This window comes from Oryctolagus cuniculus, chromosome 2 (assembly GCF_051225735.1).
Source record: "Oryctolagus cuniculus isolate XC-2025 breed Fujian yellow rabbit chromosome 2, ASM5122573v1, whole genome shotgun sequence".
In the NCBI taxonomy this organism is placed as follows: Eukaryota; Metazoa; Chordata; class Mammalia; order Lagomorpha; family Leporidae; genus Oryctolagus; species Oryctolagus cuniculus.
This window is the reverse complement of record NC_142868.1, coordinates 35893400-35911103: the sequence shown is the minus strand read 5'-3', so window position 1 is coordinate 35911103 and position 17704 is coordinate 35893400. Positions and strand designations below refer to the sequence as shown.

At 46.7% G+C, this 17704-nt stretch overlaps 1 protein-coding gene across 2 annotated transcripts in view; it reads left to right on the top strand.

Moving 5' to 3' along the window:
• Positions 1 to 17704, top strand: part of BEND4 (BEN domain containing 4) — a 38727-nt gene that overhangs the window by 10302 nt on the left and 10721 nt on the right. For both annotated transcript variants that reach the window (XM_017350896.4, XM_051831123.3), the window contains exon 3: positions 13472 to 13563. In XM_017350896.4, coding sequence (XP_017206385.2) covers positions 13472 to 13563 — 92 coding nt within the window. The remainder of the gene's footprint in view (positions 1 to 13471; positions 13564 to 17704) is intronic.

Genomic DNA, 17704 nt, shown 5'->3' with positions numbered 1-17704 from the left:
GGTGCAGGGCCCAAGCACCTGGGCCATCCTCCACTGCACTCCCTGGCCACAGCAGAGAGCTGGACTGGAAGAGGAGCAACCAGGACAGAATTCGGCGCCCCAACCGGGACTAGAACCCGGTGTGCCAGCGCCGCTAGGCGGAGGATTAGCCTAGTGAGCCGCGGCGCCGGCCTGAGTGCCTGATTTGAGTCCTGGCTACTGCATGCTTCTGATCCAGTTTCCTGCTGATGTTCCTTAGAGGCAGCAGATGATGACCTAGGTATTTGGGTTCCTGCCATCCACATGAGAAACCTGGATAGAGTTCCTAGCTCTTGGCGCCAGCATTTGGAGAGTGAACCAGCAAATGGAAGATCTCTGTCTCTGACTCTCCCTCTGTCGCTCAGACTTTCAAATAAATGACTAATTTGAAAATAAGCATTAGCTACAATAATATCTTCAAACCATTTCAATCACATATTTATTGGTTAATGACATATATGTAGTACTATATGAATACTGTGTTCAAAATTAAACACACATAAATTTTAAAAAACTTAAGGGTGACATACATAAATAGAAGTTTTGTTCTTTTCCTAACTCAGTGTCTTTACTCAGCCCAGTTTGGCAGCTAATCTAGAATGGAAGCGATGTCGAAGAAAGTTGCTTTTATAGCAGGCGTTGTGGTTCAGCAGATGAAGCTGCCACATGAGGACTCCTGCATCCCGTATCTGAGTACTAGTTCAGGTCCTGTCTACTCTGCTCCCAACTCCAACTTCCTGCTAATGCACCTGGGAGCCAGCGGTGAGGCCCAAGTGCCTGGATTTCGGCCATCTATGTGGGAGACCCAGATGAAATTGTGGACTCCTGGCCTAGCCCCAGCTATTGGGGGCACTCGGGGAGTGAACCAGCTGATGGAAAATCTGTTTCTTCTCTCTGTCTCTCTCTCTCTCTCTCTCTCTCTCTCTGTTTCACTCTGCCTTTCAAATAAATAAATAAAATTTAGTAATTAATAAAGTGGGGCTGGTGCTGTGGCATAGTGGGTGAAGCTGCCACCTGCAGTGCTGGCATCCCATATGGGCCCTGCTCGAGTCCCAGCTGCTCCATTTTGATCCAGCTCTCTGCTATGGCCTGGGAAAGCAGTGGAAGATGGCCCAAGTCCTTGGGCCCCTGCACCCACGTGGGAGACCAGGAAGAAGCTCCTGGCTCCTGGCTTCAGCTTGACACAGCTCCAGCCATTTTAGCCATCTGGGAAGTGTACCAGCAAAGGAAGACCTCTCTCTCTCTCTGCTTCTGCCTCTACTTCTCTGTAACTCCCTCTTTCAAATAAATAAAGGTAAATCTTTTAAAAAATTGCTGAATCAAAAGTTAGTCCTGGGGCAGGTGTCACAGCAGTTAAGACACCCCTTGGGATACCTGCATCCCACATTGGAGTTCCTGGTTCAAGCATAAGCTTCACTTTGGATCCAGCTTCCCACTAATGCACATCCTGCAGAGGTATCCGATGAGGGCTCAGTTACTTGGGTCCCTGCCACCCACCACCCATTGGGAGACCTTGACTGTGTTCCCAGCTCCTGGCTTTGGCCTGGTCTAGCTCCAGCTGTTGCAAGCATTTGTAGAGTAAAACAGCAGATGAATGAGCTGTCTCTAATGGTTCCCGTTTGTGTGGGTGTGTGTGTACCTTCCAAATAAAATGAAAATAAGTAGCCTTTTTTAAAAAAATTAAAAAACAGTATTTAATCCAGTATGGGACAAGGGCATCCCAAGCGACAGCTTAGTCCACTGTGCCACAACTCCCACCCCTGATTGGTTTACTTACTGTCTTTTTTTTTTAATGTATTTATTTATTTGAAAGAGTTACAGAGAAAGAGAGACACAAAGAGAGATCTTTCATCCTGTAGTTCACTCTCCAGATGGCCACAATGGTCAGAGCTGGGCCAGGCGGTTCATCCAGCTCTCCAACGTGGGTGGCAGAGACCCTGCTTTTCCCAGGCCATTAGCAGGGAGCTGGGTTGGAAATGAAACAACCAGTACTTGAACTAGTGCCCATATGGGACGCCAGTGTCGCAGGCGGCAGCTTTATTCACTGCCAAAATGACCACACCTCGTTTATTTTTTATTTTTCAAATTTTTATTTATTTGAAAGACAAATAAAACCCATTGCCAGTCTGCTGGTTCACTCTGCAGAAACCTTCAACAGCCAGGACTGGGCCAGGCCAAAGCTAGGCACCCAGACTCAATTCAGCTCTCCGACTTGGGTGGCAGGGACCCAAGTTACTTGAGCCACCACTTGCTGCCTCCCAGGGTGCACATTAACAGGAAGCTGGAAATGGGAGCAGAGCCAGGACTGGAACCCAAACACTGATTTGGGATGTGGGCAACCCTTCGAGGGTCTTCACCCTAACACCAACACCCTCCCCATCCTTTCATTTAAAAGAATTTGCCCTAGAGCTGCAAGTGCGGTTCATTTGGGAATTAGGTTAAGTGTGGTCCTCTTGTGAGGAAGAACGAAGAAGTAAAGTAAATCCAGTCTGTGTTTTTGCATTGGAGCTGGGGGGTAGATGCAGAATCTTGGAGCCTCCCTATGCCAGGCAGAAGCTAACTACAGGGGAGGCACTGGGTAGAACCCAGAAGAATGTGCTGGAACCTGAAAATTCTTGATTTCCCCAAGTCAGGAAGGTCACAGCTGACACACGGTGGGAACCCCTACAGCTCAGTAAATCACAGTCAGTTCTCTGTGGGTTTCGCTAAAGGGCCTCTTTATGGGGGCGTAAAGAATGTCCTGGAGGTCACCAGGATGCAAAGACTTGGGCAGCTATCCAGGTCCATGGCCGCAGGAGGCCACCTTAAGAAGCCCTTGAATCCTGTTCCATCTCATCTCACAGGAGTTGCACAGGTTGAGCACAGGGGACAGATGTCCAGAGTATTCTCCTCTAGTTCCCAATTCTCAGTCTTTGACAAGCTACATGTTCTTCTTTTTTTAAGATTTATTTATTTTAAAGAGTTACACAGAGAGAGGAGAGGAAGAGAGAAAGGTCCTCCATCCGATGGTTCACTCCCCAATTGGCCACAACAGCCAGAGCTGCACCGATCCAAAGCCAGGAGCCAGGAGCTTCTTCCGGGTCTCCCACATGGGTGCAGGGTCCTTGGGCCATCTTCTACTGCTTTCCCAGGCCATAGCAGAGAGCTGGATTGGAAGTGGGGCAGCCAGGTCTCGAACCTGCACCCATATGGGATGCTGGCATCCCAGGCCAGGGCGTTAGTTAACCTGCTGCGCAACAGTGCCAGCCCCCCCCTTTTTAAGATTTATTTAAGCTGCATGTTCTTGATATATCCTAAGCAATTTAGGGTGCAGTCCACCTCTTGTTGCCTGAACCCATGCCAGGTCAGGTACCTGTGTGGGGGATCATTCAGCATTAGCCTGCTACTGTTCGTTGTTGCTCTGTACTTCCCAGAAAGACAAAAATGCTACACTTTCTTCAGCCCTCATGATAATTTGACGCTGAATGACACTGGTTGAAATTAAACTAATGGTCACTGCTGGTACTGAAAACATTGCAGCCAAGAACCAGTAACCATTTCACGTAGACAACTGTGACCGGATCATACAACACATATGGAAACCCAGTAACACAGATGAAAAGCCAGTTTAGCAGTTAGGCATGGAAAAAAGTAGTTTAAAATGAGGAGAAGGTTAGCTATGTTGTGATTGCTCATCACAGGTCAGTGTTACCTAGGGAAGTCTCAGTGCTGGGAAAGGTGAAAGTGAAGTTCATCTTGGAGCCAAAACCTTGATCACACAGAGACTCACCACCCTCCCACTTTCATCTCCCAAACCCCACCTTTGGGGAAACAACAAACCTTAGTGTAGGTGGTCACCCAAAAATCCACTCTTTACTGGATATATTAGCAGGGAGGGAATCTGCTAATTGTATTTTTTGCTTTATTTATTTGAAAGGCAGAGTTACAGAGAAAGAGGGAGAGACAGAGAAGAGATGTTCCATCTGCTGATTCACCCCTCAAGTGGCTGCAACGCCAGGGCTGGGCCAGACCAAAGCCAGCCAGGACCAAGAGCTTCACCCAGGTCTCCCACGTGGTCGCAGGGGCCCAAGAACTTGGGCAAACTTCTGCTAATTTCCCAGGCACATCAGCAGGGAGCTGGATCGGAAGTGGATCAGCTAGGACATGAACCAGTAGTGCCCATGTGAAATACCAGCACTGCAGCTTAACCCACTATGCCACAGCACTGGCCCAAATCTGCAAATTTTAGGTACCCCTTAGAAGACAGTAAACAATACACTGGTTTTGTGTGTACTAAAGGGTTTATTTTGTCAAACAATAACTCCCCTCTATAATTTGGGGTGGATTTTCTTTTTCTTTAAGGTTTATTTATTTATTTGAAAATCAGAGCAACAGCTGTGGCTGGGGCTGGGCCAGGGCAAAGCCAGGAGCCAGGAGATTTTTTTGGGTCTCTCACATGGGTAGCAGGGACCCAAGCACTTGGGCCATCTTCTACTGCTTTCCCAGGCCATTAACAGGGAGCTGGATGAGAAGTGGAGCAGCCAGGACTCATATTGGATTGCAGCTTTACCCACTGCACCACAACGCCGGCCCCTTGGTGTGGACTTTCCCTTAGCTATACCCCCGTAGGTCCCCGTGGTCCGGGGTCAGTACGTCCCTGGACAGACAATAGAATGTCCCCATCGCGCAGTGGTTTTGTACAACTGGGCAACGTGCTGAGTACAGAGGAAGAAGCAGTCTCAGCGGCGAGCAGGCTGGAGCCCAGATGTCATCCCTGTCCCTTCTTTGCCTCTCCAGGGGCGGGCTGTGGAAGCCTCGGAAACCGGTTTCCTTTTTTCCTGAAATAAAGCCTTCCTACCAGGGAGCAGTTCTTGAAGCGGGAGTTAAAAGAAGGAGCCTGTCAGTGTAGAAGAAGAAATGGTTGCATGTGGGCAGCTCTGGAAGTGCAGAAGGAAGGTACTAGACCTTAGCAAGAAGGTCGGGCACATGCCCTACGGCTGGTGCCACCCGAGAGGCCCTGTGTCCCTGTGGTGTTGGTAAAAAACTTGACACAGTCTTCGACCACACCGCCGGAAGCCATTGGTGGGTCAACTTGTTACCCCCCAGAAATGGCACTGGCATGTTCTCTTTTGTATTAGCTCATCATGCTAGAAATTAGAAAGCCTGTTTAAAAAGTTAAAGCTTTTGAAAAGAAAATGCTATTGTGCTAACAAACAAAAGCCACAGAATAGGACATTGGACCAGGACTGTGAAGGGCTGAGAGGTTCTTTAAAAAAGGAAAGTGATGGGTGAAGCTGTAGCATCGCCTCTTTTAGTTGGAGAGCCTACAGCCAACACTGAACCAATGAAGGGTGTGCAGGAGGCTGGATACAAAATGCCACGTTTCATCTGAGCTGAGACACCATCGAATGTGAGACACACTCACCTTCCCTTGCCACTAAGGGTGGAGGAAAGAAGCAGCCGGTCTTAATTGTATAGTGCCATTATCTTTTTCAAAAGAAAATGTTCATAGATGTTAAAATATGAAAACTAGTGGGTCTTAGAATCAAAATGTAATTTTTAAAATTTTTCCAAAGTGAGGCTGGCACTGTAGCATAACAGGTTAATCCTGCAATGCCGGCATCCCATGTGGGCACCAGTTTGAGTCCTGAATGCTCCACTTTCCGAACCAGCTCCCTGCTAATGCCCCTGGGAAAGCAGCAAAAGATGGCCCCTGCACCCAGGCGGGAGACCTGGAAGAAGCTCCTGACTCCTGGTTTCACCCTGGCCCAGCCCCAGCCATTGTAGCCATTTGGGGAGTGAACCAGTGGATGAAGACTTCTTTCTCTCTCTCCACATCACTCTGTGTCTCTCTATATAACTTTCAAAATAAATAAATAAATCTTTTTTAAAAATGCAGACCTTTAAAATTTTTCCAAAGTAATCATTTAGTTACAACACATTGGAAATACCTTGACATTTTCTAAGTGCTATATAAGAAAGAGATGTCTATTCTTGATTTTTTATTAAAAAATGTATTTTTATTGTGTATATTTAAGGTATATAACATGATACAAGATACAGGAATTCATTATTTTACAGTTATCCCTTTGTGTGTGTGTGTGTGTGTGTGCATGAGGAACTAAAATGTACCCAGTTAGCATGAATCCTGTGCACAGTGTGATTTTGTCACCTGTCCTCATGTTGCACACTAGAGTCTAGACTTGTCCATTCTACATGTATTCCTACATCTGTAGTTCCCTGCCTCTAGCACTCACTGTTTTGTTCCTGGTCTCTGTGTATTTGAATTTCCTGTTTGTGTTTTTTTTTTTCTTTTTCTTGTTTTTTTTTTTCCTTTTTTTTTCCTTTTTTTTTTTTTTTTTTTTGACAGGCATAGTCGACAGTGAGAGAGAGAGACAGAAAGGTCCTTTTCCGCTTTTCCGTTGGTTCACCCCCCAATGGCTGCTGTGGCTGGCACGCTGCGGCAGGCGCACCGCGCTGATCCGAAGCCCAGAGCCAGGCACTTCTCCTGGTCTCCCATGCGGGTGCAGGGCCTGAGCACTTGGGCCATCCTCCACTGCCTTCCTGGGCCACAGCAGAGAGCTGGCCTGGAAGAGGAGCAACCAGGACAGAATCCAGCGCCCCAACTGGGACTAGAACCCGGTGTGCCGGCACCGCAGGTGGAGGATTAGCCTATTGAGCTGTGGCGCCAGCCTGTGTTGTTGTTTTTTTTTTTTTAAGATTTTATATGTAAATGAGATCACTAAATAGAAGGGGTCTTCAAAAGGTTCATGGAAAATACATATTAAGAAAAAACTAGATTTCAAAATTTTTTTGCAGCCAAATAAACTTACCTTTAATTCCATCGTTCCTTGAACTTTTAGAAGTAACCTTGCGGCCGGCGCCGCGGCTCACTAGGCTAATCCTCCACCTTGCGGCGCCGGCACACCGGGTTCTAGTCCTGGTCGGGGCGCCGGATTCTGTCTCGGTTGCCCCTCTTCCAGGCCAGCTCTCTGCTGTGGCCAGGGAGTGCAGTGGAGGATGGCCCAAGTGCTTGGGCCCTGCACCCCATGGGAGACCAGGATAAGTACCTGGCTCCTGCCATCGGATCAGCGTGGTGCGCTGGCCGCGGCGGCCATTAGAAGGTGAACCAACGGCAAAAGGAAGACCTTTCTCTCTGTCTCTCTCTCACTGTCCACTCTGCCTGTCAAAAAATTTAAAAAAATTTAAAAAAGAAAAAAAAAAGTAACCTTGCATTTTGACTCATGTGTCTGGGTTGTTTCATTTGGCATGATATCCTCCATGCTCATCCATATTGTGGCAGATAGCCAGTTCTCATTCCTTTTCAAGGCTTAATAATACTCCATCGTGGTATCTTTACCCATTCACCCATCCAGAGACACTGAGGTTATTTCCATATCTTGGCTGTCAATGGACAATGTTACCAGTGAATGTGGAAGTATGGCTGTCTTTACAAGGTGGTAATTTCATTTCCTTTGCATATGTGCCAAAACAAGGATTGCTGAGTCCTGTGGTAGTACTGTTTTTAATTTTTTTTAAAAATATTTATTAAGTTTTGGAAGTCAGAATACAGAGAGAGAGGGACAGAGAGATCTTCCATCCGCTGGTTTGCTCCCCAAGATGGTTGCCATGGCCAGGGCCGCATCAGGCTGAAGCCAGAGAACTCCATCGGGGTCTCCCACATGGGTGCTTGCACCATCATCTGCTGCTGTCCCAGGCACATTTAGCAAGGAGCTGGATTGGAAGTGGAGCAGCCAGGACTCAAGCCAGCACTCTACTATGGGATGCTGGTGTTGCAAGCAGTGGCTTAACCCACTGCACCACTCTGCTGGACCCCTGGGGTTCACTTTTCCCTACACTCTTGCCAGCATTTGTTATCCTCTGACTTTTTGATAGTAACCCCTCCTAATGAGCCTGAGATGATTAGGTGATGTTAATTTGCATTTCCCTGATGATTAATGGTGTTGAACACCTTTTCATGTACTTGTTGGCAATTTTTATGTATAGTTCAGATATCTAGAGAGAGCACAACAGTGATTACCAGGGAAGCAGGAGGTAGAAGGATAGAAGAGAGGCGATTTTCTTCGGGTCTTCTGCAGTTGTTTCAATTGACCTGTTTGATTTTCTACTATTTTTTGTGTGTGAGTTCTTTATGTTTCAGATATTAACCTCTTATCACATACATAGTATGCAAATATTCTTCCAAGTCATAGGCTAATTCATACTAATATAGAATAGGCTAATAGTACTTCATACTATTCCATTTTGTTGATTGTTTCCTTTGTATGCAGAAGCTTTTTAGTTTGATGTAGTTTCTTTTATTTATTTTTGCTTTTGTGAGTACTACTTTCGGCTTGGTATCCCAAAAAATCATTGCCAAAGCTAATGTTCAGGGGCATTTCCCCTGTGTTCCTTTCTTGGAGTTTTGTTTGTTTGAAACATAGAAGAAACGCGCGTGCACGCACACACACACGCATACAGAGTTTCCATCCATTGGTTCACTCCCCCAGTGCCTCCAGCGGCCTGGGCTGGGACTGGACCTAGGAACACAATCTGCATTTCCCACATGGGTGGCAGAACCCAATCACTGGAGCCAGCACCACTGTCTCCCAGAGTCAGCATCAGTGGGAAGCTGGGGTCAGGAGCCAGATGCTGAACCCGTGAACTCAGATGTGGAACATGGGTATCTTAACCATTAGGCCAAATGACCTCCCCCTCTGCTAGGAGTTTTATAAAGTTTCTGGTCTTGCATTTAAATGTCATTTATGTATTATGAGTTGATTTGTGTGTGTGGTGTAAGATAAGGGTCTAATTTCATTCCTTTGTGTGTACACATCCAGTTTTCTAGGACCATTTATTGAAGAGTATTGCTGATACTTTTATAGGGCCTTCTGCTTTCTAAAGCATACACTGTGATCATCCCAAGTTTTTCTTATAACTCTCTTGGGTGACAACTAACGTCATTCCCATTTAACAGACATGGAGGTTGAGATCTGGGTAGGTGATGTCAGCTGCAGACCGGGGCCACACGCTAAGCCGTCTCACTCCACATCTAGTGTGTACCCCCCCACCCTTGATGTACAGCCAGTTCTTCTTCTCTGTGGTGACTGTGCTCTGAGAAGTCACTGGTGAACCCTGAATCAATGAATGCTGAAACATTACTCCTGGGCGGAATACAGAGCTCAGTTCCTGCAACTCAGTGGACATTTTCATCAGCTGATCAACACATGATCTTGTTTATGTGTATGTTTATTTAAAGAGACCTTATTTAATATTTGTTCTTGGTTGATCAACGTTGAACTTGTGGCAGCAGCTCTGTTAAGTCATGCCTGAGCTTCTCTAACACACCTGTTTTCTCTGTAAGGCACATCATAGCCTTCTTCCTGTTAGCAACATTAAACAGCACTCCAGCACCATAATTGACCACTTAAACAGTGAAATCACCAGAAAAAAGCAGAAACAAAACCGCATAGCACTAAGTAGACTAGGTAGGGACACTTGTTTGGAGTGTCTGAGCTGAAACAGGAAGAGAAGATAACTTTGTTCAGCTTCAGCTGGGGATATGTGCATGTCACACGACTCGGATTTCTCCTTGCTCTGCACATGCGTGCAAAGAACTGCAAAAGCGTGACATACATTGTTTGGAGGGTTGCAAATATGTTTTAACAAGTGAGAAAATTTGCAAATCACTGGTGTCATTTTCTAAAAGACTAAAAAGTGATAATAAAGACAGTTTCTGAGGCCGGCGCCGCGGCTCACTAGGCTAATCCTCCACCTAGCGGCGCCGGCACACCAGGTTCTAGTCCCGGTCGGGGCACCGGGTTCTTTCCCGGTTGCCCCTCTTCCAGGCCAGCTCTCTGCTGTGGCCAGGGAGTGCAGTGGAGGATGGCCCAAGTGCTTGGGCCCTGCACCCCATGGGAGACCAGGAGAAGTGCCTGGCTCCTGGCTTTGGATCAGTGCGGTGCGCCGGCCGCAGCGCGCCGGCCACTGTGGCCATTGGAGGGTGAACCAACGGCAAAGGAAGACCTTTCTCTCTGTCTCTCCCTCACTATCCACTCTGCCTGTCAAAAAATAAATTAATTAATTAAAAATAAATAAATAAAGACAATTTCTGGATAATAGGACATTTTAAGAGAGTAAAAAACACTTGGAGTAGGTGCAGTGTAGGTGCAGAGTAGCTGCTGCTACACTCCAGGGTGTGCAGTGGGTAACTGTCCCAGATTCACAGGTGAGACAACAGAGGCACAGAGGGATTAAGTGATTTGCCAAGGATGGCGTAGAGAGTAAGTGACAATACAAATAAATACATAATTTTTAAAAAACTTGATATGGTTTATGTTTCATTAAACCTACTAGATTCCTTTGACTTTGTTTTTGCAGAATGAGCAAGCAAATGAATGAATCTGCCCAGTGTGAGATAGTGGTTTCTCCATCACTGAGAGGGACTTGCTTAACATTCATGATTTGCACAAGGAAACCATTAGTTGTTACGGCGTGTGGGGCATAACCCACTACTTAGGGACCCTGTTGATGTATTGTTTTCTTTTTAGGTGCTGCTGTAAACCCTAACCTGATAACACCTCCCTTCGAAGGAGCCAGATGGTAGCCTGCGTTGCACACAATCACATGAAGCACTGGCTTCTCTTTGAGGGCCGAGTTCTCATGCAGGAATCGCACAGTTGTCCGTAGAACTGTGTGTTATCAGAAGAAAGCAACAGGTGGACAGGAGGTTTCGTGGTTGCCTTTCAGTGCCCATGTTTCTCCCAGGCAGACAGCATGGCATAGCTGTGGGCCAGGATAACATGTTCCACACGCCTGCTTCCACTGAACAGACACACTGATTCCTGCGCCCCAAATTATTTCATTTTACTTTATTGCTTTCCTGTCTAATTGTAGGCTACTATCCAAAGAGCCCCAAGTCCAGAGTGATGTTCTCAGTGCTTAGCAGCAGGGTCCCCTCTGACCCTGGGCTGGAAGCCCCTGCCTTGGCGAGATCGTGTTTGGGAGGGCCACAGGGGAGAGTGCTTCTCCAGCACCCAGGGCAGCGGCTGTTTAAGTTGGCTGAAGAGGAGTTTGTCCTCTGTCTCCCTGGCCTTAAGCCTTATCCTCAGATACCTGTGTGCAGGATCTGCTTGCCTTGCCTAGCCAGTAAATGCACATAAACTCCATTTCCTTCCAGCAGTGTCACTCAGCTGGCCTTGACCGGAGCCCAGCACTGCTGCCCATGTGCTGTGTGTATAAGGAGAGAAAGGTGAGCCTCCTAGCCCTCCAGGGTGGTGCAGCCACCACTGAGGGTGACATAGCAAGGCAGGGGAGATAGACACAGAGATAACATGGAGACAGACATTTTTTTGAAGCTTACAACTTATAAAATTATTGTGCCCACTCTACAGATTTTTTTAATGACTTCATGATTTTCATAACTATGACAAAAGATAAATCCTAATCTGACACATAAAATACAGTCATTGTTAATTATTATTATCAAACACTTTGGCCTATTTCTTCCTTTCCTCTTTGCTCATCCTGCTTCCTATCTGTGCACATAATTAATTTAATGTGGGTGAGGTCATATTGAAGATTCAGTTCTGTGTGCCACCTCATAGGCATGTTTGTGCATCTTTGGAAATTTTTTTCATAAATATCCTGATGGTGGTAAAATGTGTTTAAGGGATCAAAAAAAAGTTTATTCAATCCTAATAAGCCTAATGTTTACAAACTTATTGAAAATTTCAAGCTAAATCAAGATAATGTCTTGCACATATCACTTGGAGAGCAGTGACATATGTACCATTGCATTTTATTCTAACTGTAAAGAACACAGTGCTGCTTCGAATTCTGTTATCAGTCCTGTGCAGAAGAGATGCAGACATAGAAGTCAAATGAAGTCCCCAGAGGTCTCAGAGTTAGAGAACTCAAAGGCAGACCTGTCTGCCATCTGTTAGTTTCTCAAGTCTTTAGCCTTTTTCCACTTCATAATTTCCTCCTACTAGTTCACTCCCCAGATGTTCACAGCAGCCAAGCCAGGACTGGGACAAACTTAAACCAGGAAACTGGAACTCAGTCTGGGTCTCCTACATGGGCGGCTGGGACCCAAGTACTTGATCCATTGTCACCACATCCTCTAGTGCACATGAGCTGGAGGCTGGAAGCAGACACTGAGCTGAGTCCCAAACCCAGCCACTCTGATATGGGATAGGGGGTCGCAAGCAGCATCTTCAGTGATGCGCCAGATGCTCACCCCAGGAAGACACATTCTAAAGTGGGTTAGACGTTTTTGATAAGCTGGTGGAATTAGGGACACTTGATAGGTTTTATGAACCTGGCTTAGTAATAGGTCTGCTTCACACTGCTAGCAGTGTGACTTATTTTCATTGACTTGCGTGGTAATTGAGCAGTTGCGGGAGTGGCAGTGACACTGATCTGTAATGCAGATCTGTGAGGGTGGTTATTGGAGAAAACACTGTTATAGTAAGAATAAACATTTCCTGACCTCTGCCTATGATTCAAATTCTACAAAATGATATTGATAAAATTTTTGATTTGTTATGTGAACAATGTGATTTTACTTAAGAAACCTAGAGCCATTAGCAGGAGATAAAGATGATAACTTGAGTTTGTGGTCTTTAAAAAAATAAAAAGTGGGAAAATCAAAGTGCAAAGCTCAGTAGTGAGATTTTAAAATCGGGGCTTAGGTTAAATATTTATTCTTTTCTTAAATGTGACAAAAACATCTTAAAACACACAGCTAAGAAAGATAGTGGCAGCAGTTTGTGTAAATTAGGTTATTAACTGAGCTACCAAGGCCTTTTAAAAAAATTAGTTAATACTCCAGAAAGGGTTCTCATAGAAACCTTAATATGTCAGCATTATTTGTGCAAGAGTACCAGAAATGTCAGGTCTATGTTGGCCTGATAGCCGTTCAGTGTTACTGTAATTATTCAGTGAAGTCTGTAAGACCAAGCCTCCAAAACAAATAATGCATCAGAAACTTGTGCCCAGGTGTATTCATATTGGGAGGGAGACTACACTGGGTGGAATTCCTGCTTACTAAAGAACCAAGGAGGAATCCGTCATTAAAACTGAGCATTAAATTACTGATTACAAGCCCACGAACTAGTAGTTTTTAGTACATTAATTTCAGAAAGCATCATGAGACGCTAGCGCTACAACTTGGATTTGAAAAGACAAGATGTCTTGTTCTGTGGGGCGTTCATTATCATTGACCCAGATTCATCTGGGAGAAAGTTTGACTTGAGAGTTCTCAGTGAATTGTGCTGAGCCTGGACATTCTCCCGCACCGTAGCATCTGCTCTGTGTTTACAAATAACTGCGGATGTCAAGTGAAAGAAGAGTCTGTTTCCTTTGGAAAGTGTGGGTTTTTTTTTTTTAGAAGTTGCCATCAAGAAGTCTTTTCAAGTGTCTTTGCACGCTGCAGTCTGCTGACATGTGCCGTGTGGTTGCTTCCCCACAGTGCCCTGCCAGACTGTGCTAGATTACCTGAAGACCGTCCTGCAGCACCACAACCAACTGCTGATGCCGCAGCCTGCCGACCAGCCCACCGAGGTAGGTCTCCAGCGAGCTCAGGGCGGCTCCGTGCCGCACAGCACTGGCCCCTGGCACAGGGCAGCCAGCCAGCCACCTTGCTGCCTGCTGAGACGTGGCGGGGTGGGGTTGGGGTGTTACCCGAAAGGCAGTGCTCTGTTCAAAGCTCAGAGTCAGCTCTGCACTCGGAGGGAGGGAGGGAGGGAGGGAGGCAGACAAGGAAGAAAAGAGCAGTTTTCAGTAGCTGTGACTCCGCCGCTGGCCAACCTGCCATTCCCATAGGCAGCAGCGGTATCCCAAAATGCCCCTTGAGCATGAGCCTTCGGGAGTTGCCCAGAGGACGTGGGCCCCCCGCTGGCGAGCACTGTCTTCCTGCGGGCCTCACCCTGTGTAGGAGAAGGGGTCTGTGTGGGAGCGAGGATCTGGCACTGTAAACAGTACGTTTTTACAAGATTCTCGAAGCTCCCTCTGGACGTTACTTCCCTTGTAAAGCATGGCTACATTTCCCTGAGTATCAAACACTCAGGCCCCCCAACCCCTGAAATGAGCCTGCCTGGTTCTCCCTTCCTTCCTCAGTCTGGTCCTCCCTCCCCAAGCACCTGCTGCAGGTCCCATCCCCAGTGTTTGTCATAGCAGGTGCCCAGTTCCTGCCTGCTGAATGGGGACCTGTGTCTTTAATGACTGTAAACACTTGCAAGACTGGTCCAGGAGGGCACTTCAGAAGGTTTGTGGAAAATGGGCTAAAAGATGAGTTTATTTTGGTGCAAAAATGTTTTAGACACACAAATACAAGGGGTCTTAAAGAAGTTCACAGGAAATGTGTAACATAAAAAAGATGATGTTTGTGTTTCAGAACTTTCTGGCACCAGAATAAACTTATCCTTTTCTCTCTGAATAAAGTCCACATTTTTTAACTTGATATATCTGACATAGCAAAGGTACAACTGAAAAGCCTGCTTCCTCCAGGAAGCACTCCCTGAATGCCACCCTCCTGCCTATGGTCATGTAGCATGTTGTTCATAATTCTAATTGAGAAGTAGCCACCTTACTCAAAGTACAGCTGTGTGTTCCATTTGGCTGTGAGTCTGGGAAGACGTTAGTTGAAGTTGTTCGTTTTTATTGCTTCAAAGTGACTCAACACTAAATCAGAGTCTGATAACCTGTTGGTGGCTAATTGAAGAGAATATACAATCAGAATTCCATGAAAATTAAAAAGAGGGGAGACTCTACATTTCCTCTGGATAGGACTGTTTAAACTTTTATGACCCATCATCATCATTATTACTCTACTATTTTTATTATCATTTCAGGCACATGAGCATTTTCTCATTTTTATTATTTGTCACATTTTATTTCTATTAACTATGCTAAAACTGGATTGTAAATCTCATCCATAAAACAGAACATTCTGAGTGGTGTTTGGTGCTGTAAATTTCTTTTTCTCTTTCTTCTTCTTTTTCTTGATGAAAATTACCTCCAAATGGTGTTTCTTCATTTTATGGGGCCTACATTTTATGTAGAGCGTCTGTACTTTAGGAGAGCTTTTGAACTGTTACGTGAGTTTTTTTTAAGGGTTGGAGAAAGCTCCTCTCTTGCCTTGTCAGCTCCCTAATCACCAGTTCCTCCCATCTTGAAGTAGTCCTGTTCTAGGGTCACGGCGCAGCATCACGGGGTGAACCCTGGGCTTGGGGGCAGGTCTCCCCAGCTCTGTACCTTTGAGTTGTAAGATCTGGAGAAAGGATCGGACCTCCTTGGAAAACATAGCAAGTAATCCTAGCTTGCCAAGGGCACTCACCCACCTTAGAGAAAGTTTCTTTTTAAAAATGAGGGATAGTGTTCAATAAAGGAAAGATTTGAAAACTAGCCATGCAGGCTGACAAGTGTGCTCACGGGGACGCACCGGAAGCAGCGGCCAGGGCTGTACCACGTTAGTCCGTAGTCCTTAGCAAGCATCTGCTGCACCTACTCTAGTCCAGGCCTATTCTTGGCCCTGGGAGTGGAGCACTAGATAAATCTGCAGTTAAAATGAGCTTCTGGTGGTGAGAGATGAGCTCAGCAAAAGCAGCAAGCTGGGGGTTTTAGCCCTACTTGGCAGAAAGAAGCTGAGGACGCCTGCCTGAGGCCCACCCCAGAGCCTGGCTCTGTAATTGCACTGGTGCCACCTCCTGGGAGGAGAAAGGAGGCGCGGGTCCTGAGTGCTTGGGCAAGCGCCTCCGGCTGGTCATCAGTGCTTATTACTATTAAGGCTGTCCTGCACAAGCGCTTCAGACACAGTCAGCGGTTCTGAGTCAGCCAGCCCCGGATTCCCCCGCCCAGACTGGACCCTCCCCCTCCCCCTGGCTGCCCTGAACGCTGAGGGTTCAGCTTGGCAGAACGATTGTAAGCCCTGCCCTCATGCGTAGGAAGCCACGGGATCCCTTTCCCCATGTCTCCTCCCCTCCTGGTTTGCCCTCTGTTCCTTACGTTTTCAAAGCACACTAGAATGCCCCTGGGGATCCTGGCTCACTGGGTTGGTTGCCTGCCCTCCCATCTTCTTTCTTTTTCTGATTTCTTTTTAAAGATTTATTTATTTGAAAAGCTGAGTTAGAGGGAAAGATAGAGGTACCTTTCATCACTGATTCACTCCCCAAATGGCCACAATGGCCAGGGTTGGGCCAGGCCAAAGTCAGGAGCCAGGAGCCTCCTTTGGGTCTCCCACATGGATGGCAGGGGCCCAGGAACTTGGACCGTCTTCCACTGCCTCCGCAGATGCATTAGCAGGGAGCTGTATTGGAAGTGGAGTCTCGAACCTGTACCCACATGAGATGCCGGCACTGCAGATCAGGCTTAACCCACCGCGCCACAGCGCCACCGCACCCCACCCCCATCCCTATCTTTCATGCCCACCTCCTGCATCTGCCCTGCCTCAGACCCCGTTTCCATCTCTGTGGTTTCACCTGCCTGCAGGAGACTGGGCTCAGAGCCAGTGGCTGGAGAGTGCTCCTGATCATAAACCCACAGTGCTTTCACTCTCTCTGTTTCAGACTTGGATCCAGCAAATTCAAGTCACTCATCTGAGGTACTCTAATGAAACAGAGCCAAGATTTGTGTCAAACCCAGCCTGCCTCTGAATTGAATTCAAAGTACAAACCATGTGCCTCACCCAACCACCCCCTTCCCTTTTTTTTTGAATGATGATGAGAGTTAACGCTGGGTGCTGTGGCGTAGCGGGTAAAGCAGCCACCTGCAGTGCTGGCATCCCATATGGGTGCCAGTTCGAGTTCTAGCTGCCTCCATTTCCCATCGTGCTCTCTGCTATGGCCTAGGAAAGCAGTAGAAGATGGCCCAAGTCCTTAGGCCCCTGCACCCACGTGAGAGGAAGAGGCTTCTGGCTCCTTGATTCGGATGGCACCACTTGTCATCTGGAGAGTGAACCAGCAGATGGAAGACCTCTCTCTCTTTCTCTGCCTCTCCTTCTCTCTCCGTGTAACTCTTTCAAATAAATGAATAAATGTGGTGGTTTTTTTTTTTTTTTTTTAAAAGGAGTTACACTGAGAGAGAAGGAGAGACAGAGAGATCTTCCATCTACTGGTTTGCTCCCCAAGTGCGCACAATGACCAAGGTTGCACCAGGCCAAACCCAGGAGCCCAGAGCTTCCTCCAGGTCTCCAGCATGTGTTCAGGGTCCCAAGTACTTCGACCATCTTCTGCTGCTTTCCCAAGCACATTAGCAAGGAGTTGGATCAGAAGTGAAGCAGCTGGGACTCGAACCAGCACCCATGTGGGATGCTGGTGTCATAGATGGTGGCTTTACCTGCTGTGCCATAGCACAGGCCCCAACTGTCCCCCTTCTGAAATAGAGTCAGACTATTGCTAGTTTAAGAAAGGCTGAATGCTCTAGTGGTGACTTCGGTGTGTACAATTCACTGACAGTTTCCTGACCTCCTTCCTGTTGGCACCTGTGCTGTTCACCCTTCTCAGTGCTTAGCTACACAGAGCACTTTCTGGAGTAAAACCCCGTCAGACCCAAACAGTGCCAAATTTATAACCTGTGCTAAATTTGCAGAGTTGTAAAACTGAATGAGTTTTTCCCTTCTTTATTTTGTACCCCTTAATTACTAGGGAAGGGGAGTACATTAAAAGTGAGATCACGGGTTAATTAATTTGTCCTGGACTGTAGAATT